The sequence below is a fragment of the Podarcis liolepis genome, assembly GCF_965112155.1.
Source record: "Podarcis liolepis genome assembly, chromosome: 2".
Lineage (NCBI taxonomy): Eukaryota > Metazoa > Chordata > Lepidosauria > Squamata > Lacertidae > Podarcis > Podarcis liolepis.
In genome coordinates, this window is record NC_139555.1 from 14,944,436 (window position 1) to 14,965,828 (window position 21,393).

Sequence of the window (21,393 nt, forward strand, 5' to 3'; positions counted from 1 at the left end):
TTATGTTACTGGAAAGGAAGAAGCAAGGTTAAAACAAAACAAAATAAAATAATAATAATAATAATAATAATAATAATTCATTCCAGTAGCACCTTAGAGACCAACTAAGTTAGTTATTGGTATGAGCTTTCGTGTGCATGCACACTTGGTATCTGAAGAAGTGTGCATGCACACGAAAGCTCATACCAATAACTAACTTAGTTGGTATCTAAGGTGCTACTGGAATGAATTTTTAAATTTTATTTGTTTTGTTTTGTTTTGACTTGACTATGGCAGACCAACACGGCTACCTACCTGAAGCAAGGTTAAAGTTTGTGCCCAATTAATCCTGTTCAATTTGGCTCCATGCGTTTACTTGTCATGCACCCAATTTTGTATGTCATCAGGTGATGGATAGATTGATCCATCAATCTATCCATCAAAATACACCAGTGGGCCAAATGGGAAGGCCCAACAGGCTCTCTGACATCTTGTCTTTGTTTGTGGCAATCCCTGATGTCCCAGCTAAGAATGGACCCTCCCCTCTCCGCAGTCCTTCATAAGCCTACTATTCCTCACCTGTCTTTGACAAAAGGATTTACTCTGCAGGCTTCCACCAGAAACTTCACAACCTCCAGGTGACCTGGGCAGGGGGGAGGAATAACAGAATTTTAAGTTTCAAGCTCTTGGCCCACCCCCAACAAGTCACAAAGTTATTTAAGCAGAGAGTTGGTGGATTGCAGGAAGGTTATTACAGAGCAAGTAGCTTACTCATAGCAATAGATGGACACAGTGAAACTGTAAACCTAAGCTGCCTTGAAAGAGGTTTATTTCTTCCTAAATGCCCCCTGGTCTGCCCCCCAAACCCCTATAGCTTGCAGAGAGCACAGTGATAGTTTAATCTGAGGTCCTTTTCTTGCTACAAAACCAGAGTTCCTTGTGTATGAGCTGTGACAGTCTGCTAACCTCTCATTAAGACAGAGCCTTAAAAATACTCGTTAACCTACATTAAAGCCTGGGACTTTTTCCAGTCCCAGTGTAAAACAAGCATTACTTTGTATAGTCCTGCTTAGTCAAAATATTTGAAATTAACTTTTGTCTTAAAACACAGAAAATTGATTAGCTAGGAATGTAAAGGGGGGGAGCGGAGAGAGACAGAGATTCCTGCATCTTTTATCGTAAGGTTGCATAGAGTTTGTGGAGACATGTAAAAGTTTAGAGCAGGGGAGAGAAACCTATATATGCTGCTGAACTCCAACTCCCACCATCTTGGGGCTGATGGGAGTTGGAGTCCAACAAGATCTTGGAATGGTGGGTACAGGTTATCCACCTGTGGTTTGGTACCTTACATTTCCATCTCTAATGGAAACCTCTTCAGCATCGATAGATAGCTTTATTTTGTTCTCGTCAGGTACCTCCAGTTCCCAGGCGATGCCTTCTATCTTTCGCCGGCCATTTTCACTATCCTTGCACCTAAATCCTCTTCCCCACTTATGTCCCTGGTTCAGTATCTTTGATAGCCTTTGATTCTTATTATGTTCCTCTATGGTTTTCCCAGTAGTGATGTATGGAAGTGAGAGCTGGACCATAAAGAAGGCTGATAGCTAAAGAATTGATGCTTTTGAGTTATGGTGCTGGAGGAGACTCTTGAGAGTCCCATGGACTGCAAGAAGATCAAACCTCTCCATTCTGAAGGAAATCAGCCCTGAGTGCTCACTGGAAGGACAGATCGTGAAGCTGAGGCTCAAATACTTTGGCCACCTCATGAGAAGAGAAGACTCCCTGGAAAAGACCCTGATGTTGGGAAAGATGGAGGGCACAAGGAGAAGGGGACGACAGAGGACGAGATGGCTGGACAGTGTTCTCGAAGCTACCAGCATGAGTTTGACCAAACTGCGGGAGGCAGTGGAAGACAGGAGTGCCTGGCGTGCTCTGGTCCATGGGGTCACGAAGAGTCGGACACGACTAAATGACTAAACAACAACAAATCTCAAAGAACATGGTGAGTGCACTTAACAGAAATGGTGTGTCGCATTGTATTGAAGCCATGCAATATTGACCCCATAGCACTACCACCACACTAGGCCCCACTTTTAGGGCAGAAGCACAGTTAGAAACTCAGATATATATAAGCTGGGTGCAAAATGGCTCCTTAAACCAAGGTTGCAGTCGCCAAAATGGAATGACTAGTTGCTATTTTTGCGTAATATAGCTCTAAAGTCTTGTTTTTCAAATGATGGACTGACTGTGATTACCATTTAAACATCTGGCTAGTTCAGATGACAACCTTGAGCTAGGTTAAGAGCTTTGAGAACTTAAAAGAAGAAGAGTCACTTGATCCAGGGATATCTATTGGCCTATTCCGACCTCTTTTTCTTAATTGTGACTGCTCCTGCTCAGCATTTTGGATCCAGAAATTTATTCTGCTTGTGCAGATTAAATATAACTGATAGAATTCAACAGGGTGGGGTATTGATGTATGGCAGGCATGGCCCTCCAGATGTTTTGGGACTACAATTCCCATCGCCCCTGACCACTGGTCCTGTTAGCTAGGGATGATGAGAATTGTAGTCCCAAAACATCTGGAGGGCCAAGTTTGGCCATGCCTGGCGTATGGGAACAGTCCATACCCAATGATCCTCAGATGGTGGAGATGTCAGGTACTATCCTGGCACCCAGGCATCTTCACTTGGTCATTAAGTGGTTCATAGGTAAAGGTAAAGGGACCCCTGACCATTAGGTCCAGTCATGACCGACTATGGGGTTGCGGCTCTCATCTCGCTTTATTGGCCGAGGGAGCCGGCGTACAGCTTCCAGGTCATGTGGCGAACCAGAGCAGCACACAGAAACGCCGTTTACCTTCCCACTGGAGCAGTACCTATTTATCTACTTGCACTTTGATGTGCTTTCGAGCTGCTAGGTGGGCAGGAGCAGGGACCGAGCAACGGGAGCTCATCCTGTCGCGGGGATTCAAACCGCCAACCTTCTGATCAGCAAGTCCTAGGCTCTGTGGTTTAACCACAGCGCCACCCGTGTCCCTAAGTGGTCCATAGCCAGGTGCAAAAACACTGGGTAGAAGGACACCAGAGAAGTGCATGACTGAAGGTCTGAGGTGCATTGGGGCTGTGCAAGCCTGCAAGGTGCAAACATGGCCCTAGACTCATGAAACATTTGTGCCTCCAGCATGCTACCTTCAGCTGCAGCTACGTGAAGAGCTGTGCGGGAGTCGTAGTCTTTCTGTTCCATGTCCATGGCTGACAGGGCAAATCTAGAGGGAAGCCAAGAAGGGAGTCAGTGTTATTTCCAATGCTAGTTCTGCTCATACACCCATTGAAATTAACGGGCTGTTACTCATGTATCTTAATTTCAATGGGCATACTCTGAGGAGGACTACCACACAGAGCAATTTAAACTATAGTCAGATAAACTAGATCCGTGTTTCCCAAACTTGAGTCTCCAGCTGTTTTTTGGACTACAACTCCCATCATCCCTAGCTAGCTAGATCAGTGGTCAGGGATGATGGGAATTGTAGTCCAAAAATAGCTGGAGACTCAAGTTTGGGAAGCACTGAATTTGATCAAGGATGGGGCACCTATGGCCCTCCACATGTTGTTGGACTACAATTCCCATCATCCTTGAGGCCACTGGCCATTCTGGCTGGAGCTGATGGGTACTGCAGTCCAGCTACATCTGGAGGGCTACAAGTTCCCCATCCCAGGGTTGTAAAGACGGCAGAGAGAATAATTGGGTGCACTCTTCCCACCTTTGATCAAATCTATGCTGCCAGGTGCCATAAGAAAGCTGCAGAGATAGCGCAGGATAGTGCGCACCCAGAAATTATCTCTTTCAGCTTCTGCCTTCTGGAAGACGGTACAGGGTCATAAAGACTAGGACTAGCCGCCTGAGAAACAGTTTCTACCCAAATGCAATTCTGGTTTTAAACACAGTATAAGGAGTCTCTATAGGAGTATAAAGGTAAAGGGACCCCTGACCATTAGGTCCAGTCGCAGATGACCCTGGGGTTGCGGCCCTCATCTCGTTTTATTGGCCAAGGGAGCCAGTGTACAGCTTCCGGGTCATGTGGCCACCATGACTAAGCCACTTCTGGCAAACCAAAGCAGCGCACGGAAACGCCCTTTACCTTCCCGCTGGAGCGGTACCTATTTATCTACTTGCACTTTGACGTGCTTTTGAACTGCTAGGTTGGCAGGAGCAGGGACCGAGCAACGGGAGCTCACCCCGTTGTGGGGATTCGAACCGCCAACCTTCTGATCGGCAAGTCCTAGGCTCTGTGGTTTAACCCACAGCGCCACTCGCGTCCCTCTATAGAAGTATATTGTATTTTAAATGGGGTTTCAGAGTTTTTACGGGGGTTTTGAATGTCTTATGTAGATTTTTCAATTTAATTGCTCTGTATGGGACAATGACAATAAAGATATCGTATCGTATATCAAAAGGCAGTTCAAGAAATCTCTCCCCAGCACTGGCTGGCTGGCCCATACCTCCGAAGAGCAGAGACATCGCCACTGTAGGCAGCAAACAGCAGGTTCACCACTGTCTTGTTCTGCAAGAGATGGAGCGAGGTGTTAAGAATGTAAGAAAAGTCTTACTGGATCAAGCCAAAGGCTCATTCTCACTATGGTCAACGAGATGCCCATGGGAAGCCTGCAACCCAGGAACAACAGCACTCTCCCCAACTGTGATTCCCAGTAACTGAAGGCTAACCCATGTGGCTAGCAGCCACCAACAGACTTATCCTCCATGAATTTGCCTAATCCTATTTTAAAGCGTTCTGAACATTTTGGAATGTGCTACAGCTGGGACTATTCGTATTCTCTGACTTCACCCACACAGTACAGTAGTACCTTGGGTTAAGTACTTAATTTGTTCCGGAGGTCCGTTCTTAACCTGAAACTGTTCTTAACCTGAAGCACCACTTTAGCTAATGGGGCCTCCTGCTGCCGCCGCGCCACCAGAGCACAATTTCTGTTCTCATCCTGAAGCAAAGTTCTTAACCTGAAGCACTATTTCTGGGTTAGCAGAAGTCTGTAACCTGAAGCGTATGTAACCTGAGGTACCACTGTACTCAAAATGTTATTTCTAGTCCTCCTCATTTTGGAGGTGTTCAACACTCCCAACGTACGCATGTTGATTAAAGCAAAAAATAAACAAATTCCTTCCTGTAGCATCTTAGAGACCAACGAAGTTTGTTATTGGTATGAGCTTTCGTGTGCATGCTCATACCAATAACAAACTTAGTTGGTCTCTAAGGTGCTACTGGAAGGAATTTTTTAATTTTGTTTTGACTACGGCAGACCAACACAGCTACCTACTTGTAACTAAAGCAAAAAATGTTAGTATTTGTAATGTAATTTAATTGGGAATATATTTCAAATAACTGGGAATATATTTCAAATAATTGATGGTATTGGGGAAAGGAGGTGGCGGTTGGGAGCTGCTTGGATATTTCTGTGAGTTATTTCTTGACTGAGAAGGTGAGAGGTGCGGAGACTTATCACAGAAGCTATCTGGAGGAGTTTGTAAATAATACTTGTCCAGTCGTTGCCAGCCTGACAAGTAAAAAGTTTTTATCTTCAAAGCACCCAACAGCATAGAATCCAGAGCTTATTATAATAATATGATGACGGGTCATTGGTGCAATTTATATATATATATTTTAATCATCTCATCCCAAGCTTCACTTCTGCCCTCTTCCACTAAAATCTGTCATTATCTTTCAGACAACCGTTTCCGTCATTACTCTAACTTCGATTCCTTCACGGCGTGGGTCCATCTTGCGGGTGCAGTGCAGCAAGTTGTCATAGTTGTGGAAGTTGAAGAGTGAGACCAGTTCCTGCAGAAAGAAGAGACAAAAGGTAGCAAGGAGCATGCAAAGCACAAGGGAAAGTGGTCAGAAGTGGGAACAGACGTGTGAAGTCACAAGCAGAACATTTCACCACGAAACCTTCAAAGGGTTAAACCAGTGTTTACCAAACTTGGGTCTCCCGCTGTTTTTGGACTACAATTCCCATCACCCCTAGCTAGCAGGACCAGTGGTTAGGGATAATGGGAACTGTAGTCCAAAAACAGTGGGAAATCCAAGTTTGGGTTTGGAAGGTCTTAAATAAAATCTGGTCTGCAGCAGAAAAAAATAAGGCAACTTCTAGATGTTTATAGATTATGCAAATGCATTTATAATAAGAAGAAGAAGAAGAAAAAGAAGTTGTTTTATTTATACCCCGCCCTCCCCAGCCAAGACCGGGCTCAGGGCCAGGTAAAAACAATTGATTAAAATACAGCTTAAAAACAAGATTAAGCACAACATTAAAATGCAGCCTCATTTCAGTAGAAACGCAAATCAAATCCCTGCCCCAATCACCTTTGCAAGCTGGTGCCTCTGGCCCTAACTGTTCCCCTGCAAAAAAATTCACCAAATGCCACTGGAATGGAAGTTAGGAGAGGGACTTGCACCGAGCCATCCCTCCCAATTCAACCAGGTGGTTCTCACTGATGGCTTTATCAGAGCTCATTCTACCGGTTATGGCCGTGGGGAAACTCACCTGGCAAAACCCAATCCCCCTCGTGCTGTTGCCAACTTTATCCAGAGGGGGCGACAGACACATCACACCCATGACGTTGGGCACCACCAGCAAGATGGCCCCGGAGACGGCGGATTTGGCGGGTAGACCAACCTGAAAATGGGGAAGCAAAAGCGGGCGGGAAATTAGATGAAGGGCGAGGAACGAGCTTGTTTTTGAGTGGTACAGAATCCTTCCTCATGTTTTGTAATAGCATATTGTTATGAATCAGGTCAGTGGGCCTTCTAGGCCAGCAACCTTTTCCCACAGTGGACAATCAGATACCTATTAGAAGTGAACACAAGGAAGACCTGAACACAATAATAATAATTTATTATTTATACCCCACCCATCTGGCTGAGTTTCCCAGCCACTCTGGGCGGCTCCCAATCAAGTGTTAAAAACAGCACAGTGTTAAATATTAAAAACTTCCCTGAACAGGGCTGCCTTCAGATGTCTTTTAAAGATAGGATAGCAGCTTATTTCCTTCAGATCTGAAGGGAGGGTGTTCCACAGGGTGGGCGCCACTACCGAGAAGGCCCTCTGTCTGGTTCCCTGTAACCTCACTTCTCGCAATGAGGGAACTGCCAGAAGGCCCTCGGCGCTGGATCTCAGTGTCTAGGCTGAACGATGGGGGTGGAGACACTCCTTCAGGTATACAAGACCGAGGCCATTTAGGGCTTTAAAGGTCAGCACCAACACTTTGAATTGTGCTCGGAAACGTACTGGAAGCCAATGCAGATCTCTCAGAACCGGTGTTATGTGGTCCCAGCGGCCACTCCCAGTCACCAGTCTAGCTGCCGCATTCTGGATTAATTGCAGTTTCCAGGTCACCTTCGAAGGTAGCCCCATGTAGAGCGCGTTGCAGTAGTCTGAGCGGGAGATAACTAGAGCATGCACCACTCTGGTGAGACAGTCTGTGGGCAGGTAGGGTCTTAGCCTGCATACCAGGTGCAGCTGGTAGACAGCTGCCCTGGACACAGAATTAACCTGCGCCTCCATGGACAGCTGTGAGTCCAAAATGACTCCCAGGCTGCGCACCTGGTCCTTCAGGGGCACAGTTACCCCATTCAGGACCAGGGAATCCCCCGCCCACCCCCTGTTCCCCCAAAACAGTACTTCTGTCTTGTCAGGATTCAACCTCAATCTGTTAGCCACCATCCATCCTCCAACCGCCTCCAGACACTCACACAGGACCTTCACCGCCTTCACTGGTTCTGATTTAAAGGAGAGGTAGAGCTGGGTGACACAACTCTCTTGCAGTTTCCAGCAACTGGAATTCAGAATCCTGCCCCCTCCGCCCCCCCTTCATACGCCCCTGCCTGAGACCCCCGGGTATTGAGGGGTATATAAATTCAATAAATCATCATTATCACCATCAAAAACACACACATCCTCCAATACTGAAGCACACATAGTTGTCTCCCATTTGCAGCCCACCAAAAGATACTGCAGACACTTACATGGAAGGCAAACTCCCCAGAGAAGTCATACATGCCACACGAGTGCATGAGGCTGAGGGTGTTGCGGACAGCTTCATCGCTCAACACACACTCGCCCGTGATGGGGCAGATGCCACCATTGGCGAGTGTGGCCGCCATGACACTGCCGGACTCGCAAGTCACTTCCACAGAACACAGCTTTGCAGGGTGGAGGGAAAGGGAAAGGGTTGGGGGGGGGAACAGGAGGAAAAGTCATTATTGTATAATTAACAAAGAAGCAATATTCAAAGGTATGAGGATCATAATAGGTTCCAGTGTCGAGAGCAGGGGTCAGCAAACTTTTTCAGCAGGGGGCCGGTCCACTGTCCCTCACACCTTGTGGGGGGGCCGGACTATATTTTGAAAGGAAAAGAAAAAAAGAACTATAGTCATACCTCGGGTTAAATGTGCTTCAGGTTGAGCGCTTTCGGGTTGCGCTCTGCGGGGACCCGGAAGTAACGGAACGCGTTACTTCCGGGTTTCGCAGCTTGCGCATGCGCAGACGGTCAAAATGACGTCACGCGCATGCGTGGAAGCGGCGAATCACAACCCGCAGGTTGCGCTTGCTTCTGGATGAGAACGGGGATCCGGAATGGATCCCATTCGTATCCAGAGGTACCACTGTAATTCCTATGCCCCACAAATAAGCCAGAGATGCATTTTAAATAAAAGGACACATTCTACTCATGTAAAAATACGCTGATTCCTGGACCATCTGCAGGCCGGATTTAGAAGGCGACTGGGCCAGATCCACTCCCTGGGCCTTAGTTTGCCTACCCATGGTTTAGAGCAGGCAAAGTCCGTTTCGGGGGCCTAATCCGGCCCGTTGGTTGGTTTAATCCAGCCCCTGTGGCAGTTTATTTCCTGGGGTAAAATCCTAAAAAAAAGGGTTAACAACTCTGGCCAGCCATTTGGTTTGCCCTCACGGCCCTTCACTTCATCAAATCTGGCCCTCTTTGAAAAAAGTTTTGACACCACTGGTCTGGAGCTATAAATAAGTCCCAGAAATGGACCCTGGACTCTGCTGAGACATGACATTGAAGGGCACAACTCTCTGTTTAACACACAGAGAAAAATATGCCGTCTTTCCAGTTAAAACACTACAGGTGGGAGATTATGCATTTGAATATTCCTCACGTCAAAATCTCCCTTCATGTGAGAAAGTAGCATATGTGGGAGAAATCCCTTTTCACTGACATTCTAGGTACAACAGGTTTTTTACATGGATTGCAATTCAAACATGGAAAGCCTCTCTCCTCAGCTGCACTTTGAAGCAGTCTAGTCCAAGATGGGCTTGACTATCTATTCCCTCACCCCACCCTTATTTTCGCATAAATTCTAAAATAACCTTAGCACTGATCCCCAAATCAACTAGAATCTGCCTGATTTTGAGCAGTGTACGGATTGCTTCTAGGAAAAGAAGCAAAACTGGACTGAACATTTGGTTCCGTCATGAATCACCAGCCTAGAAGAAAACCTAGAATTGAATTTCTAAGAATGCCCTCTTTGCAACAGAGTTGGACACTAAGGATTCAAATCAATATAATTCTATGGAAATTTCAAACCAGGTTCCTCAACCCGTTTGAGGAGCAGACTAACAGTGGTGCAGGAATCTGTGTGTATGTGTTTTGCAGAATCTGCACCTGAATTTGTCCATGCCTTTCTAGAACCAGTTGTTCAGGTGTTTGGGGAAATCTGTTTTATTGAGGTTGGCTTTTCATAACTGAAGTTATTGGGGGGTTGGCAAGTTATTGTGATTTTTGAAAAACATGTTTTATCTGTAAAGACTGGAGTGCCCTTTCAGATTTCAGCTGGAGAGACAAAATTCACATTGAGGTTCAAGGCCTACTCCTGGAAATGTGTGTGTGTGTGTGTGTGTGTGTGTGTGTGTAGTGGTACCTTGAAGAAGAAGAAGAAGAAGAAGAAGAAGAAGAAGAAGAAGAAGAAGAAGAGTAGTAGTTTGGATTTGATATCCCGCTTTATCACTACCCGAAGGAGTCTCAAAGCGGCTAACATTCTCCTTTCCCTTCCTCCCCCACAACAAACACCCTGTGAGGTGAGTGGGACTGAGAGACTTCAAAGAAGTGTGACTAGCCCAAGGTCACCCAGCAGCTGCATGTGGAGGAGCGGGGAAGCGAACCCGGTTCCCCAGATTACGAGTCTACCGCTCTTAACCACTACACCACACTGGGTTACATACGCTTCAGGTTACATACGCTTAAGGTTACAGACTCCGCAAACCCATAAACAGTGCTTTAGGTTAAGAACTTTGCCTCAGGATGAGAACAGAAATCATGCTCCGGCGGTGCGGCAGCAGCAGCAAGAGGCCCCATTAGCTAAAGTGGTGTTTCAGGTTAAGAACAGTTTCAGGTTAAGTACGGACCTCTGGAACGAGTTAAGTACTTAAGCCGAGGTACCACTCTGTGTGTGTGTGTGTGTGTGTGTGTGTGTGTTTCTTGAACTTTCATTAAAATGCAGTAGGCAATGGTTAGTTATAACAAGCCAAGAACAACTAACATAGGCCAGGGGAACTAGATACAGTGCAGGCATACAAGATAATTTTGCACATAAGAAAATGAGCAGACTATGAGATAAATGAATAGCAGATTGTGTTTGTCAGTGGTAAGAGTTTTGTTCTAGAAAGAATGAGCATGTATTACCCAGATGTGGCCTTATTAATGTGTGCAATAAATGGATACTGTGCTACAATGCATAAATCTTGCTTTGTTAGATCAGTTTCTCTGCCAAAGCTATGTGCCAGACACCCTGGAAAGAACTTTAGCCTGTATAACCTGTGGAAGTCTCAGTATTTCCACTCTGGTGAAGGCCTAATCCTGGATATATTCAAGATTAAATGGCAAAAAAGCTGTGCATTTTAACCTGTGTTATAAAGCACTGCATTGGGAACAGCCCTCACCCCGCCTTTTTGAAACGGTGACCCTGCTATCTCTGTTGGCTATTAAGAATTGCTAAATAATCTATTCTTAGTATGTTTTTAAACAGATGGTTATTTTCCGTTGAGATGCAGGTTACATACTGAATTTAACAGATCCAGGCATCCACAAAAAAACTGCAGTACTGGGTTCAGCTGCAGTACTGCCACATCCAGTGGAAAGATCTTGTTTACTCATCTCTCTCACGGATTACACTTCCAGCCTCAATCCTCTTAACTTGGAAAATAACTCAGGAGGAACCCAAATTTCCAGCTGAGATGGGAGTCCAGAAAGCCAACTCACCTGGAAGTACAAGTCGAGAGCTGCCGTCATGTCCGCTCCCTGTGGAAAGCACTGCAGTGCAGGGAAGAAAATGAATACGGCAACATCAGACACTGGCAAGGATGGACCAAGACACCTGCTCTCAACATCATCCTCGTCTGCTGGAAAAATGTTTCCCTGCCTTTACCCCTTTTTCTAGGAGACGCGGGTGGTGCTGTGGGTTAAACCACAGAGCCTAGGACTTGCCGATCAGAAGGTCGGCGGTTCGAGTCCCTGCGACGGGGTGAGCTCCCGTTGCTCGGTCCCTGCTCCTGCCAACCTAGCAGTTCGAAAGCACATCAAAGTGCAAGTAGATAAATAGATACTGCTCCGGCGGGAAGGTAAACGGCGTTTCCGTGTGCTGCTCTGGTTCTCCAGAAGCGGCTGAGTCATGCTGGCCACATGACCCGGAAGCTGTACGCCGGCTCTCTCAGCCAATAAGGCGAGATGAGCACCGCAACCCCAGAGTCGGCCACGACTGGACCTAATAGTCAGGGGTCCCTTTACCTTTTACCCCATTTTATGGTTCTAAGTCTTGTATGGAAATTTAACGAAATACAAGCAACCAATAAAAAAATAAACAGAACTCCCTCCTCCTCTTCCTCTCCTTCTTACCTTTTTGTCTTTAAGATAATACCCAATGGCATAGTTCCGGTCTCCCGTTTCTTTCTCTGATTGAAACCTATTAAGACACACACACACACACTCCTTGATATCTCTCTCCAGATTCTGGGTTGCCCACCCTTCAGGAATTATCACTTACATTAAAAATGAGAGTTCCCTGCCCTACGTACCGATTTGAATCGCATCCACACTTTCTATATTAAAAACAAACTCGCTACTAGCAAAACAAGCGTTATTAGCATCTCTTGCGAAAGAAATACAGGATGCCGTTGCCCCTCCTGCTGGCCTTACGTGGTATTGCTGAATCCCACATACTCGTTTCCGGCCATCTTCTTCAAATAATCCAACACCTAGAATCAAAGCAAGAAGGTCTTCCAGATATGTTTGTGATCCAGACCTCCGCCCCCATCTCTCTTTAGCTTCCTTTCCTTTTCCTGCTTATTGAAATTGTCAGTCGGTGAACAGTTCTTTTCCTTCAGTGTCCGTTTTATGTTACACAATATACTAGTATTACTTAATATACTAATAGGCACCCATTAGTAGTATTATTATTTAATCATTTTATTTATTAATTGAAGAGAAGTATTCAATTAATTGAGTAGCAGCAGCAGTAATAATAGACGACGGTGATGATAGTGTACATGTATTAGCTTGTAGACAGGGAACTTTCCCATGGCAGAAGATGGACAGAGGGTTGCCATTGATAATAATAATAAGAAATTATTTATACCCCGCCCATCCGGCCACTCTGGGCAGCTCCCAATAGAATACAGTCATACCTCGGGATGAATACGCTTCAGGTAAAGCATTTTCGGGTTGTGCTCCGCGGCGACCCGGAAGTAACGGGACGCATTACTTCCAGGTTTCGGCGCTTGCGCATTCGCAGACACTCAAAATGACATCACACGCATGTGCAGAAGCGGCAAAACGCAACCCATGCATGTGCAGTCGCATGTTACGTTCGCTTCTGGATGCGAACGGGGCTCCGGAACGGATCCCGTTCGCATCCAGAGGTACCACTGTATAAAAAACATGATAAATACATCAAACATTAAAAACTTCCCTAAACAGGGCTGCCTTCAGATGTCTTCTAAAAGTCAGATAGTTGTTTATTTCCTTGACATCTGATGGGAGGGCGTTCCACAGGGAGGGCGCCACTACTGAGAAGGCCCTCTGCCTGGTTTCCTGTAACCTCACTTCTCACAGTGAGGGAACTGGCAGAAGGCCCTCGGAGCTGGACCGATGGGGGTGAAGACTTTCCTTCAGGTAAACTGGGCCGAGGTCGTTTAGAGCTGCCTCAAGTCAAACTCCAACTGGACCTTTCAGAAATATTGCTGTCGTTCTGCAATTTAGCTGAGGAAAAACAACATTTGAAAGTACACCTCTGTGGGCCCTGCAAGTTCCTCATCCTCCAGCACTAGCTTCCAAGGGATTCTGGAATCCCAGACCAAATCAGAACTCAGGATTGTTTTGCAAAAGAAATGACTTTGACTGTCCAGTGAATAGGTTTCCGCCATCCTGGGAAACCTGGGCCTTGAGAAACTGTAAAATGGAGATTTGAAATAAGGGGCAAAGGCCACACTCACGTAGTCAAACTTCTCAGCTTTCTTGCAGCCCATCTAAAAGAAAACAAGAAAAGGAGTCAGTTGAGCTCCGTAAAACTTTTGAGTTGCATCCAGCGAAGTCCTGCCCAGAGTAAGGTAAAGGTAAAGGGACCCCTGACCATTAGGTCTAGTCGTGACCGACTCTGGGGTTGCGGCGCTCATCTCGCCTTATTGGCTGAGAGAGCTGGCGTACAGCTTCTGGGTCATGTGCCCAGCATGACTAAGCCGCTTCTGGAGAACCAGAGCAGCGCACGGAAACACTGTTTACCTTCCCGCCGGAGCAGTACCTATTTATCTACTTGCACTTGGACGTGCTTTCGAACTGCTAGGCTGGCAGGAGCAGGGACCGAGCAACGGGAGCTCACCCCATCGCAGGGATTCGAACCGCGACCTTCTGATCGGCAAGCTCTAGGCTCAGTGGTTTAGACCACAGCGCCACCCGCGTCCCTTCCTGCCCAGAGTAGACTCAGTGAAATTAATAGACCTAAATTAGTCATGTCCATTAATTTCAAAGGATGTACTCTGAGTAGGACTAAAATTCAGCAGCGGAGAGTATGTCACAGCACCCCCCACGCTACGCCTCTGCTAACATTGGCTATGATTTTGTGTATCTTACAGATACAGGTCAACCACAGAGACCCCAGATCATGCATTCAACTTAGGGGCAATAATCTGGATTCAGATCTTGAGGCTATGGGTCAGTCACCTAACCTGGGAGTCCTTCTATGACTGCTGTAGTCCAGACCTCAGGTAAAGCTGTGAGGTTTACGCTTTACTTTACTGAGGAAGAAAGGCCACACTTGGTACTCAGCGCCATTCTAAGTTACAGCCTATTGTTAACGACAACCACTAACTTGACTGAAGTACACCAGCATAATCTATAGTTTGAAAAAATGCTTGTTGGTTCACTCTGCATTTGAACACCTCTTAAAATATTGTAATCAAATTTTGCACAATCGTTCCTGAGACCAAGCAGCAGGTTTTGGTCTTATGTTTAGATACAATCTGGGTGCCATTTTGAAACAAGATGTCCGACTGAACCTTTCGATAACTGCACTGATTTGAACCACCGATTTCAAAACTGCACCAAATTTTTGGCTTCTTAGAAGATCCAAGCGACACCAGGCACAAAGCTGCTAGTTCACTACAACCCTGAGCTGTGAACTTCATTATTCTATGGTTCTGCGATTCTGCTTGCTGTTGGGTGGCAACAAAGGCGATCCTCATGCAGTTATTCCTGTTAAGTTTTGTCCATGACTTGGGAACTTCCAAGGACAAAAGTGGTTCTCAAGGCATGGACCACTTTCCTTTCCAGTTCCTATTCTTCAGGACAGGGTTTGGTTGTTCCACAGGTGTGCTCACTCTACCCCCTTAATGTGATGTGCCCTCTTCTTTTTGTACTATCGAGTGCAGGGCAACCCAAGCCCACCTCTGGAACTGTGACTACAGATGCCTTACCCTGATGAGAGAACTGATGACAATGGCCCCTGCATTCACCATAGGGTTGTGGGGGATGCCTAGACGCAAAAAGAAAAATGCAGGGTTATTCAAACTTCACCTTGCTTAAGTCCATCAAGACAAAACCTACAGCCAGCCCAAGAACATAATATTGTTTGCCTACCCAATTACTGTATTTTTCGCTCTATAAGGCGCACCGGACCATAAGGCGCACCTAGTTTTGAGGGGGGGAAATCAAGAAAAATTTTTTTATTTCCCCCCAGCCCCAAAGAGCAAAGAAGCCAAGACAGCCAGCAGGATGGATCCTGCTGGCTGTCTTGGCTTCCTTTTTAGCTGTGGGGCTGGGGAAGCCCGAGCTTCCCCCGACCTCAGCCCCCAAAAGAGGTCAGGGAGCGGTGGCAAGGTCCCAGGGACCACACATTCGCTCCATAAGACGCACAGACATTTCCCATTAGTTTTTAAGAGGAAAAAAGTGTGTCTTTTGGCGCGAAAAATACGGTATGTACCAAGGGTGTAGCATGAAGATGGTACAACATCTTACTGAAGCTAAGCCACCCAGAATGTAGTGATCAGATGGTCTCACAGTAATCCCATCTGATCACTACACAGAGTAGCTGGGGAAACCATTATTATTATTATTCAGCAGATCTGAGACTGGTCAGTGCCTGGATGGGGGACCACCAGGGAGCTACATGTACACAACTTTGGAAGAAAAGCTGGATGTCAATGTAAGAAAATGAAATATAAATACAATCAAACCTTGGTTGATGAACGTAATCCACTCCGGAAGTCCGTTCGGCTTCCAAAATATTCGACAACCGAGGTGAAGCTTCCGATTGGCTGCAGGAGCTTCCTGCACTCAAGCAGAAGCTGTCAGATGTTCAGCTTCCGAAAAACGTTCGAAAACTGGAACACTCACTTCCGGGTTTTCAACATTCGGGAGCCGAAATGTTTCAAAATGGAGGCGTTTGGGAACCAAGGTTTGACTGTATATAAATATATACAGCCGGCATCAGTGATCATTGTGGAACATGACCATGGAACATTGCCCCTTATCAGGCCTCAGCTTGGCCTCAAATTATGGGGGGGTTGTCTGACACAGGGACCCACACACAGAGAATGTTCTGGAATGACTGATGGTAACAATCTCGCATGTTCATGTTCCCATGCTATAGTGCCGGGAGCGAACCAGAAGTAGAAGCAAGTGGAGTTAACTCTTTATTAGAAAACAACAACAGTTAACTCTTTATTAGCAAAAACACAATCTGCACAGACCTTGCTCATTCCTGGTGGTCTCGCTCCATGAAAACCCATTGCAGAGACTCAAAGTCTCCGCCTCCTCACAGTCCCTGTTTTCATCTGAGAAATGTTGGAGGGTATGGGAAGAGGGAAGAAAACACGCAACTCCAAAGCTTTGATTGGGTTCATTTCAGCTCATTTGTATAGAGCCAAACCATGGTTTAGTGTTACACGTGAGCATGGCTAGTTGTGATGGCCTGGGAATCTGATTCAGAGGCTGAACCGGAGGAATCCCAGCCTGCACAGGAGTCCCTGCCTCCAGGGCCGGCTGAGCCGGGGCAGGGCCTTGAGTCTGAAGGGCCCACACCTGTGCTGGATCCTCAGGAGCAGACACCAGATGAATCCACTCTGGCTCCAGGGGTGATTGAGGACCCATTGCCTGCAGGTGCTCCTCTCCCAGCTCTGTCAGGAGAAGGTGAGGCTGCCTCTGGGTCCAGTAACCTTCCAGCCTCTCCTGAGCTGCAGAGGCTCAGGGCGAGAGGCGGAGGGAACTAAGTTCTATCAGGAGGAGTGCTCGCCTTAAGGCCAGGAGAGACGAGTCACATGTGGGCCGGGACCGCCCTAGGCCCCAGAGGAGATAAAGGCCAGTCAGCCCAGTCCCAGGTTGCGGGAGCAACATCGCTGGAAACCTGTTCCTGCCAGCACCCTGACCTGTTCTTCTGGAGTTCCTGACCATGCCCGGCTCCTTGCCTTGGACCCCGCTTCGCCCTTGACAGTCAGCCTCCAGACCCTCGACCCAGGACCGGACTCAGACCACGCCGCACGGCAACTCCCCCGGGACCAGCACACTAGTGATTTGCCCAAGAGGATTATGTAAGCTTTGTGGCTGGATCAGTGAGGATCCAAACCTTAGTATTTCACACAGACACACACAGTGATGGCTCCTCTCCATCACTCCTCCATTCTTCATCATTTGGAATTCTGCCCACCTTACCTTCCTCGTTGAGAGAAAGCTTGTCGTAACGCAGCCCGCTGGGCTCTTTGCCGACATACTGGTGCACTCGGTCAGTGCCCAGTTCACTGACGGCGACGGCGTATTTAAGGGGCTTGACACAAGATTGCAGGCAGAATTGGGTCTTGGTGTGGCCCATGGAATACCTGGGAGGGACAGAGAGGGCGACTGAGCACAGAAGATGCCACCTTACCCCTGCCACCTTCAGCTAGCCAATGATAAAATGGCAAGGGGACCAAATTATTATTTTTAATAATTAAGGGTGCTAGAAGCCATAGTTACGTAGGAAGCTTCCTTCTACCAACTATTGGGTTCACCTAGTTCAGCGTTATCTGTACTGACCAGAAGTGGCTTTCCAGGGATCCGGATGGGATTACTGTAACCCCTTAGTCCAGCGGTGGGGGTCCTTTCTCAAACAAGGGCCACATTCCGATCTCAGCAAACGTCTGGGGGGCCGCACACCAGTGACGGATGGGGCCAGAGGAAAAAGTTGGAGGATCAAATGTTACCTTTGTGCAGTAGGCCAACTTATACCCTGTTCTCTATCCAGGTAAGCAGGATTTGTCATCAGAGTTCAAGGACAAATTTTAGCCAAGCGAAAACATTTAAGGAGGGTGTGGAGCAGGGTTGGTAGAAATGTGATTTTGGGAGGGGTTCAGGTGTCAGGTTCAGAGGCTGGGGCTCTTAAAAACCAGAACACGAACTTTAACTATGTTAGGCGAAGAGATTTATTTTAGAGCACTTTGCTTGCTCACAGTTACATACAGACTGCTAGCTCTTCCTTCCAGAATTCCCTGCCAGTCCTGGGGTAGACTAGTCTACGCTTAGGCCAGAACATTCCAGAATCCTAGTCTGCATCCAGGAATAGATCTGCCATGGGAATTACACTGAGGGCCAGACAGAGAAAACTGGAGGGCCACATATGGTCCCAGATCCCAAGCTTCCCCATCCTTGCCTTACCCTACGGGCATCCACAGGCACATCTGATGACAGAAGACACCATCTTTCTCTGCCTCCTTAATACAGTGGTACATCGGGTTACAGACGCTTGAGGTTACAGACTCCACTAACCCAGAAATAGTACCTCGGGTTAAGAACTTTGCTTCAGGATGAGAACAGAAATCGTGCTCCGGCGGCACGGCAGCAGCAGGAGGCCCCATTAGCTAAAGTGGTGCTTCAAGTTAAGAACAGTTTCAGGTTAAGTACGGACCTCCGGAACGAATTAAGTACTTAACCCGAGGTACCACTGTATGCATCTGAGCTGAGGAGGAATGGTGGGAGCCTCCCCCACCCTTTGCTCAGGATCCTGAATCTTCCCAGGAGCAGTGGGACAGTAGATTTGGAACAGTGGTTTGCAGAGGGACATAGTTCAGAAGACCGAAGTTGGGAAGAACTGGGTGGTGAACAGCTAGGAGGAGAAGAACTGGGGGGGGGGAGAGAGAGTTAACAGACTCGCTTTTGCTGGAAAGCGTCCATCCGCTCAGCCCAAGGTCAAGGAGAGCAGATAAGGTGGCTGCTCAGAAAGTACAATGGTTGCGAGATCAGATTGCAAGATGCAGAAATGATGGTAGTGAAGTGGGTGACTAGGGGGGAAGTGGGTGGAAACCTTAATTGGGAGCACCTTCATTCCTAGAAATGGATTCTTTGTTCTCTCGCTATGATCATTTAAATCACTAACTGGTAAGAGACTCCTTTCGCTTTGTTCTGCTTATCTACTGTCAAAAGGGGGGGGGGGAGGAAGCCAAGTCCCTGAAACCTGACAGCACCCAGCAATGTTCAGGAGGAGAGCTGTTTCCTATCTCTTTGTGTTCAATCCCACATTTAAGGTTCGGGTCCCATTCACTCACCGTTGACCATCCACGGTGCAAAGAGACACGCCCCAGAGCTCTGGATTGCACTTTGCTAGCTGTGGGATGTAGTTGGCCACCTAGAAAAGAGAATGAGAAATCAGCCCCAAATTTAGCAATGGGGATGGGTGTGTGTGAAGGATAGTTATCCTCCTCGACTCAGCTATCTGCCCACCTAATGGAGGACAGCACAGGCAGCTTCCAGTGCTGTCACTCCACTGATGGAAATCTCTTTGGTCTCCTCAGTAAGACTGAAGAGGGAGGCTAGGTAAAGGTAAAGGGACCCCTGACTGTTAGGTCCAGTCGGGGACGACTCTGGGGTTGCAGCGCTCATCTCGCTTTATTGCGTTTTTCAGGTTGCGTTTTTTTGGGTTACGGACCAGCCGAAACCAAGAAGTACCGGAACGGGTTACTTCCAGGTTTCGGCGGTCACGCATGCGTAGAAGCGCTAAATCACACTTTGCGGATGCGCAGAAGCACCGAGTTGCAACCCGCGCGTGCGCAGACGTGTCGCTGCAGGTTGCGAACACTGTGGGTTGTGGATGTGCATCCTGCATGGATCACGTTCGCAACCCGAGTATCCACTGTATATATAGGTTTGCCCTGTGATTTGCTTGTATTTAGCCTCTGCCCTCATGCACTACTTGATTTTTCTACCTTGCCCTCCTGGAGTCCTTTGGCGCTTTCAAAAATTTGCTCCACGTGAGACGTGAACTCCTGGAAGTCGGGGATGACAAACTTCTTCCGGAAGGCCTGGGTCAGCAATACAATGTTGCGGCTCACACACCTGAGGACAGAAAAGACAGGTGGGGAGTTGAATTGGGAGTGGCTGAGTAATGTGCCATAAGACATTAGAGGACTAGGGAATTGGGATGTTTGCTTGTAATTGAATCAACACTGCCCACCTTAACTGTCTTCTTGCCTGGATGCAGCGGCGTAGCGTGAGTTGTCAGCACCCGGGGCAACGCAAGTAATTTGCGCCCCCTAACCCGGGGCAAGGCAAGTAATTTGCGCCCCCCCAACCCCTAACCTGCGAGTTGCCGCGCAAACAACGCTGCTTGCCCGGAGGAGGATGGAGGCAGAAGCAGCCGCCGCCTGTGGCTGGGCCGAGGGGATGGCGGCGGCGGCAGGGTGCAGAGGCTGCCCGTGCCCGGCCAGGCGTCGGTGGCGGCGTCGGCACTGCTGCAGCGGCTGCTCCTCCTGCGAGCAGTGAGCGGAGCGCAGCCACAGCGACGGCGGGGGGCGCGCGCGCTAGGGCGCAAGGCTGGCGGTGGCGGCGGGGAGCCCGGCGGAGGAAGGAACTTGTCCCTTCCCTCTGGACTCGCGCCCCCCCCAGATGTTGCGCCCGGTGCGGTCGGCACCCCTGGCACCCCCCACGCTACGCCACTGCCTGGATGGCAGCGGAACTAACTAGGTCAGCCTAGCTTCCCTGTCTGATTTCCTACCTTCGGAAAAGTTCCCGGTTCAGCAACCCTCCAGCGCTGGGTTCCTGCGCTGCCTTTTGCAGAAGATTCATGCAGTCTCGAAGGCGTGGATCAGAGGTCCAAAGGCCAGTGCCTTGCAAGGCCTGAATTGAGAAGAGCACATGAAGGCGCCCACTTGACTGGCAGGTGAAGATGACAGAATACTTGGAACTTGAGAAAATGACTGGGAGAATAAGAGGAAACTCAAACCAGAAAGCGTGTAAGGAATGGATAACATGTAAAGAATATCTAAAACAATATTGTGAAAATGCAAATCTCCTGACAGGTCTAGATTGAATCTTAAATATTAAGGAAAACTATAAATGTAGAAAAAAATTCTGGATATGTAGCAGATATAACAGGAAATGCGTAAAGGTTAAAAATATGTAGAAAGCACAATGAGGTGAATCGGAAGTCAAAAGTGTGTGAGATGTTAGACAATGTGTTGTTAGTTAATGTTTAGTTGTCATTGAGGTATTTTCTTTGTCTGTGTTGTTATAAGTAAATTGTTTGACAATAAAGTAGTTTTTTTTTAAAAAGGGGGGCCCTCTTCCATTGCCGCCTGAGACAAGACGGATGCCAGCAACACAGATGAACACATGGCAAGAAGAGGGGATGAGAACGGGATAGAGTATTTTTGTTTATTTGTTTATTTGATTTCATTTTCGAATTGCTTCCTATAAAGTATCTTGACGTGATTGCAGAGTAAAAAAATAATAATAATTCAGCAATGGAAGCAATGGGAAACAATGCCATATTTAAAAAGAACAGTATATATACAAACAATTAAAAACCATTTCATGCGCAAACAAAAATTCAAATGCAATATTGACTGGAATAAACATCTCACATCT

The 21,393-nt window shown here is 47.3% G+C and overlaps 1 protein-coding gene across 10 annotated transcripts in view; it reads right to left on the bottom strand.

Annotated features, from left to right (window-relative positions):
• The window catches only part of GLS2 (glutaminase 2), a 32,129-nt gene that overhangs the window by 1,419 nt on the left and 9,317 nt on the right, over window positions 1–21,393 (bottom strand). For 6 of the 10 annotated variants that reach the window (XM_083490088.1, XM_083490082.1, XM_083490084.1 and 3 more), the window contains exons 3-17: window positions 20,522–20,643; window positions 19,734–19,863; window positions 19,077–19,156; window positions 17,212–17,375; window positions 14,979–15,037; window positions 13,503–13,535; window positions 12,208–12,266; window positions 11,908–11,974; window positions 11,275–11,325; window positions 8,021–8,197; window positions 6,540–6,671; window positions 5,726–5,833; window positions 4,482–4,543; window positions 3,171–3,247; window positions 559–622 (exon numbers count right to left, since the gene is read on the bottom strand). In XM_083490088.1, coding sequence (XP_083346214.1) covers window positions 559–622; window positions 3,171–3,247; window positions 4,482–4,543; window positions 5,726–5,833; window positions 6,540–6,671; window positions 8,021–8,197; window positions 11,275–11,325; window positions 11,908–11,974; window positions 12,208–12,266; window positions 13,503–13,535; window positions 14,979–15,037; window positions 17,212–17,375; window positions 19,077–19,156; window positions 19,734–19,863; window positions 20,522–20,643 — 1,385 coding nt within the window. The remainder of the gene's footprint in view (window positions 1–558; window positions 623–3,170; window positions 3,248–4,481; window positions 4,544–5,725; window positions 5,834–6,539; window positions 6,672–8,020; window positions 8,198–11,274; window positions 11,326–11,907; window positions 11,975–12,207; window positions 12,267–13,502; window positions 13,536–14,978; window positions 15,038–17,211; window positions 17,376–19,076; window positions 19,157–19,733; window positions 19,864–20,521; window positions 20,644–21,393) is intronic. The other 4 variants (XM_083490085.1, XM_083490086.1, XM_083490087.1 and 1 more) reach the window with 3 other exon arrangements.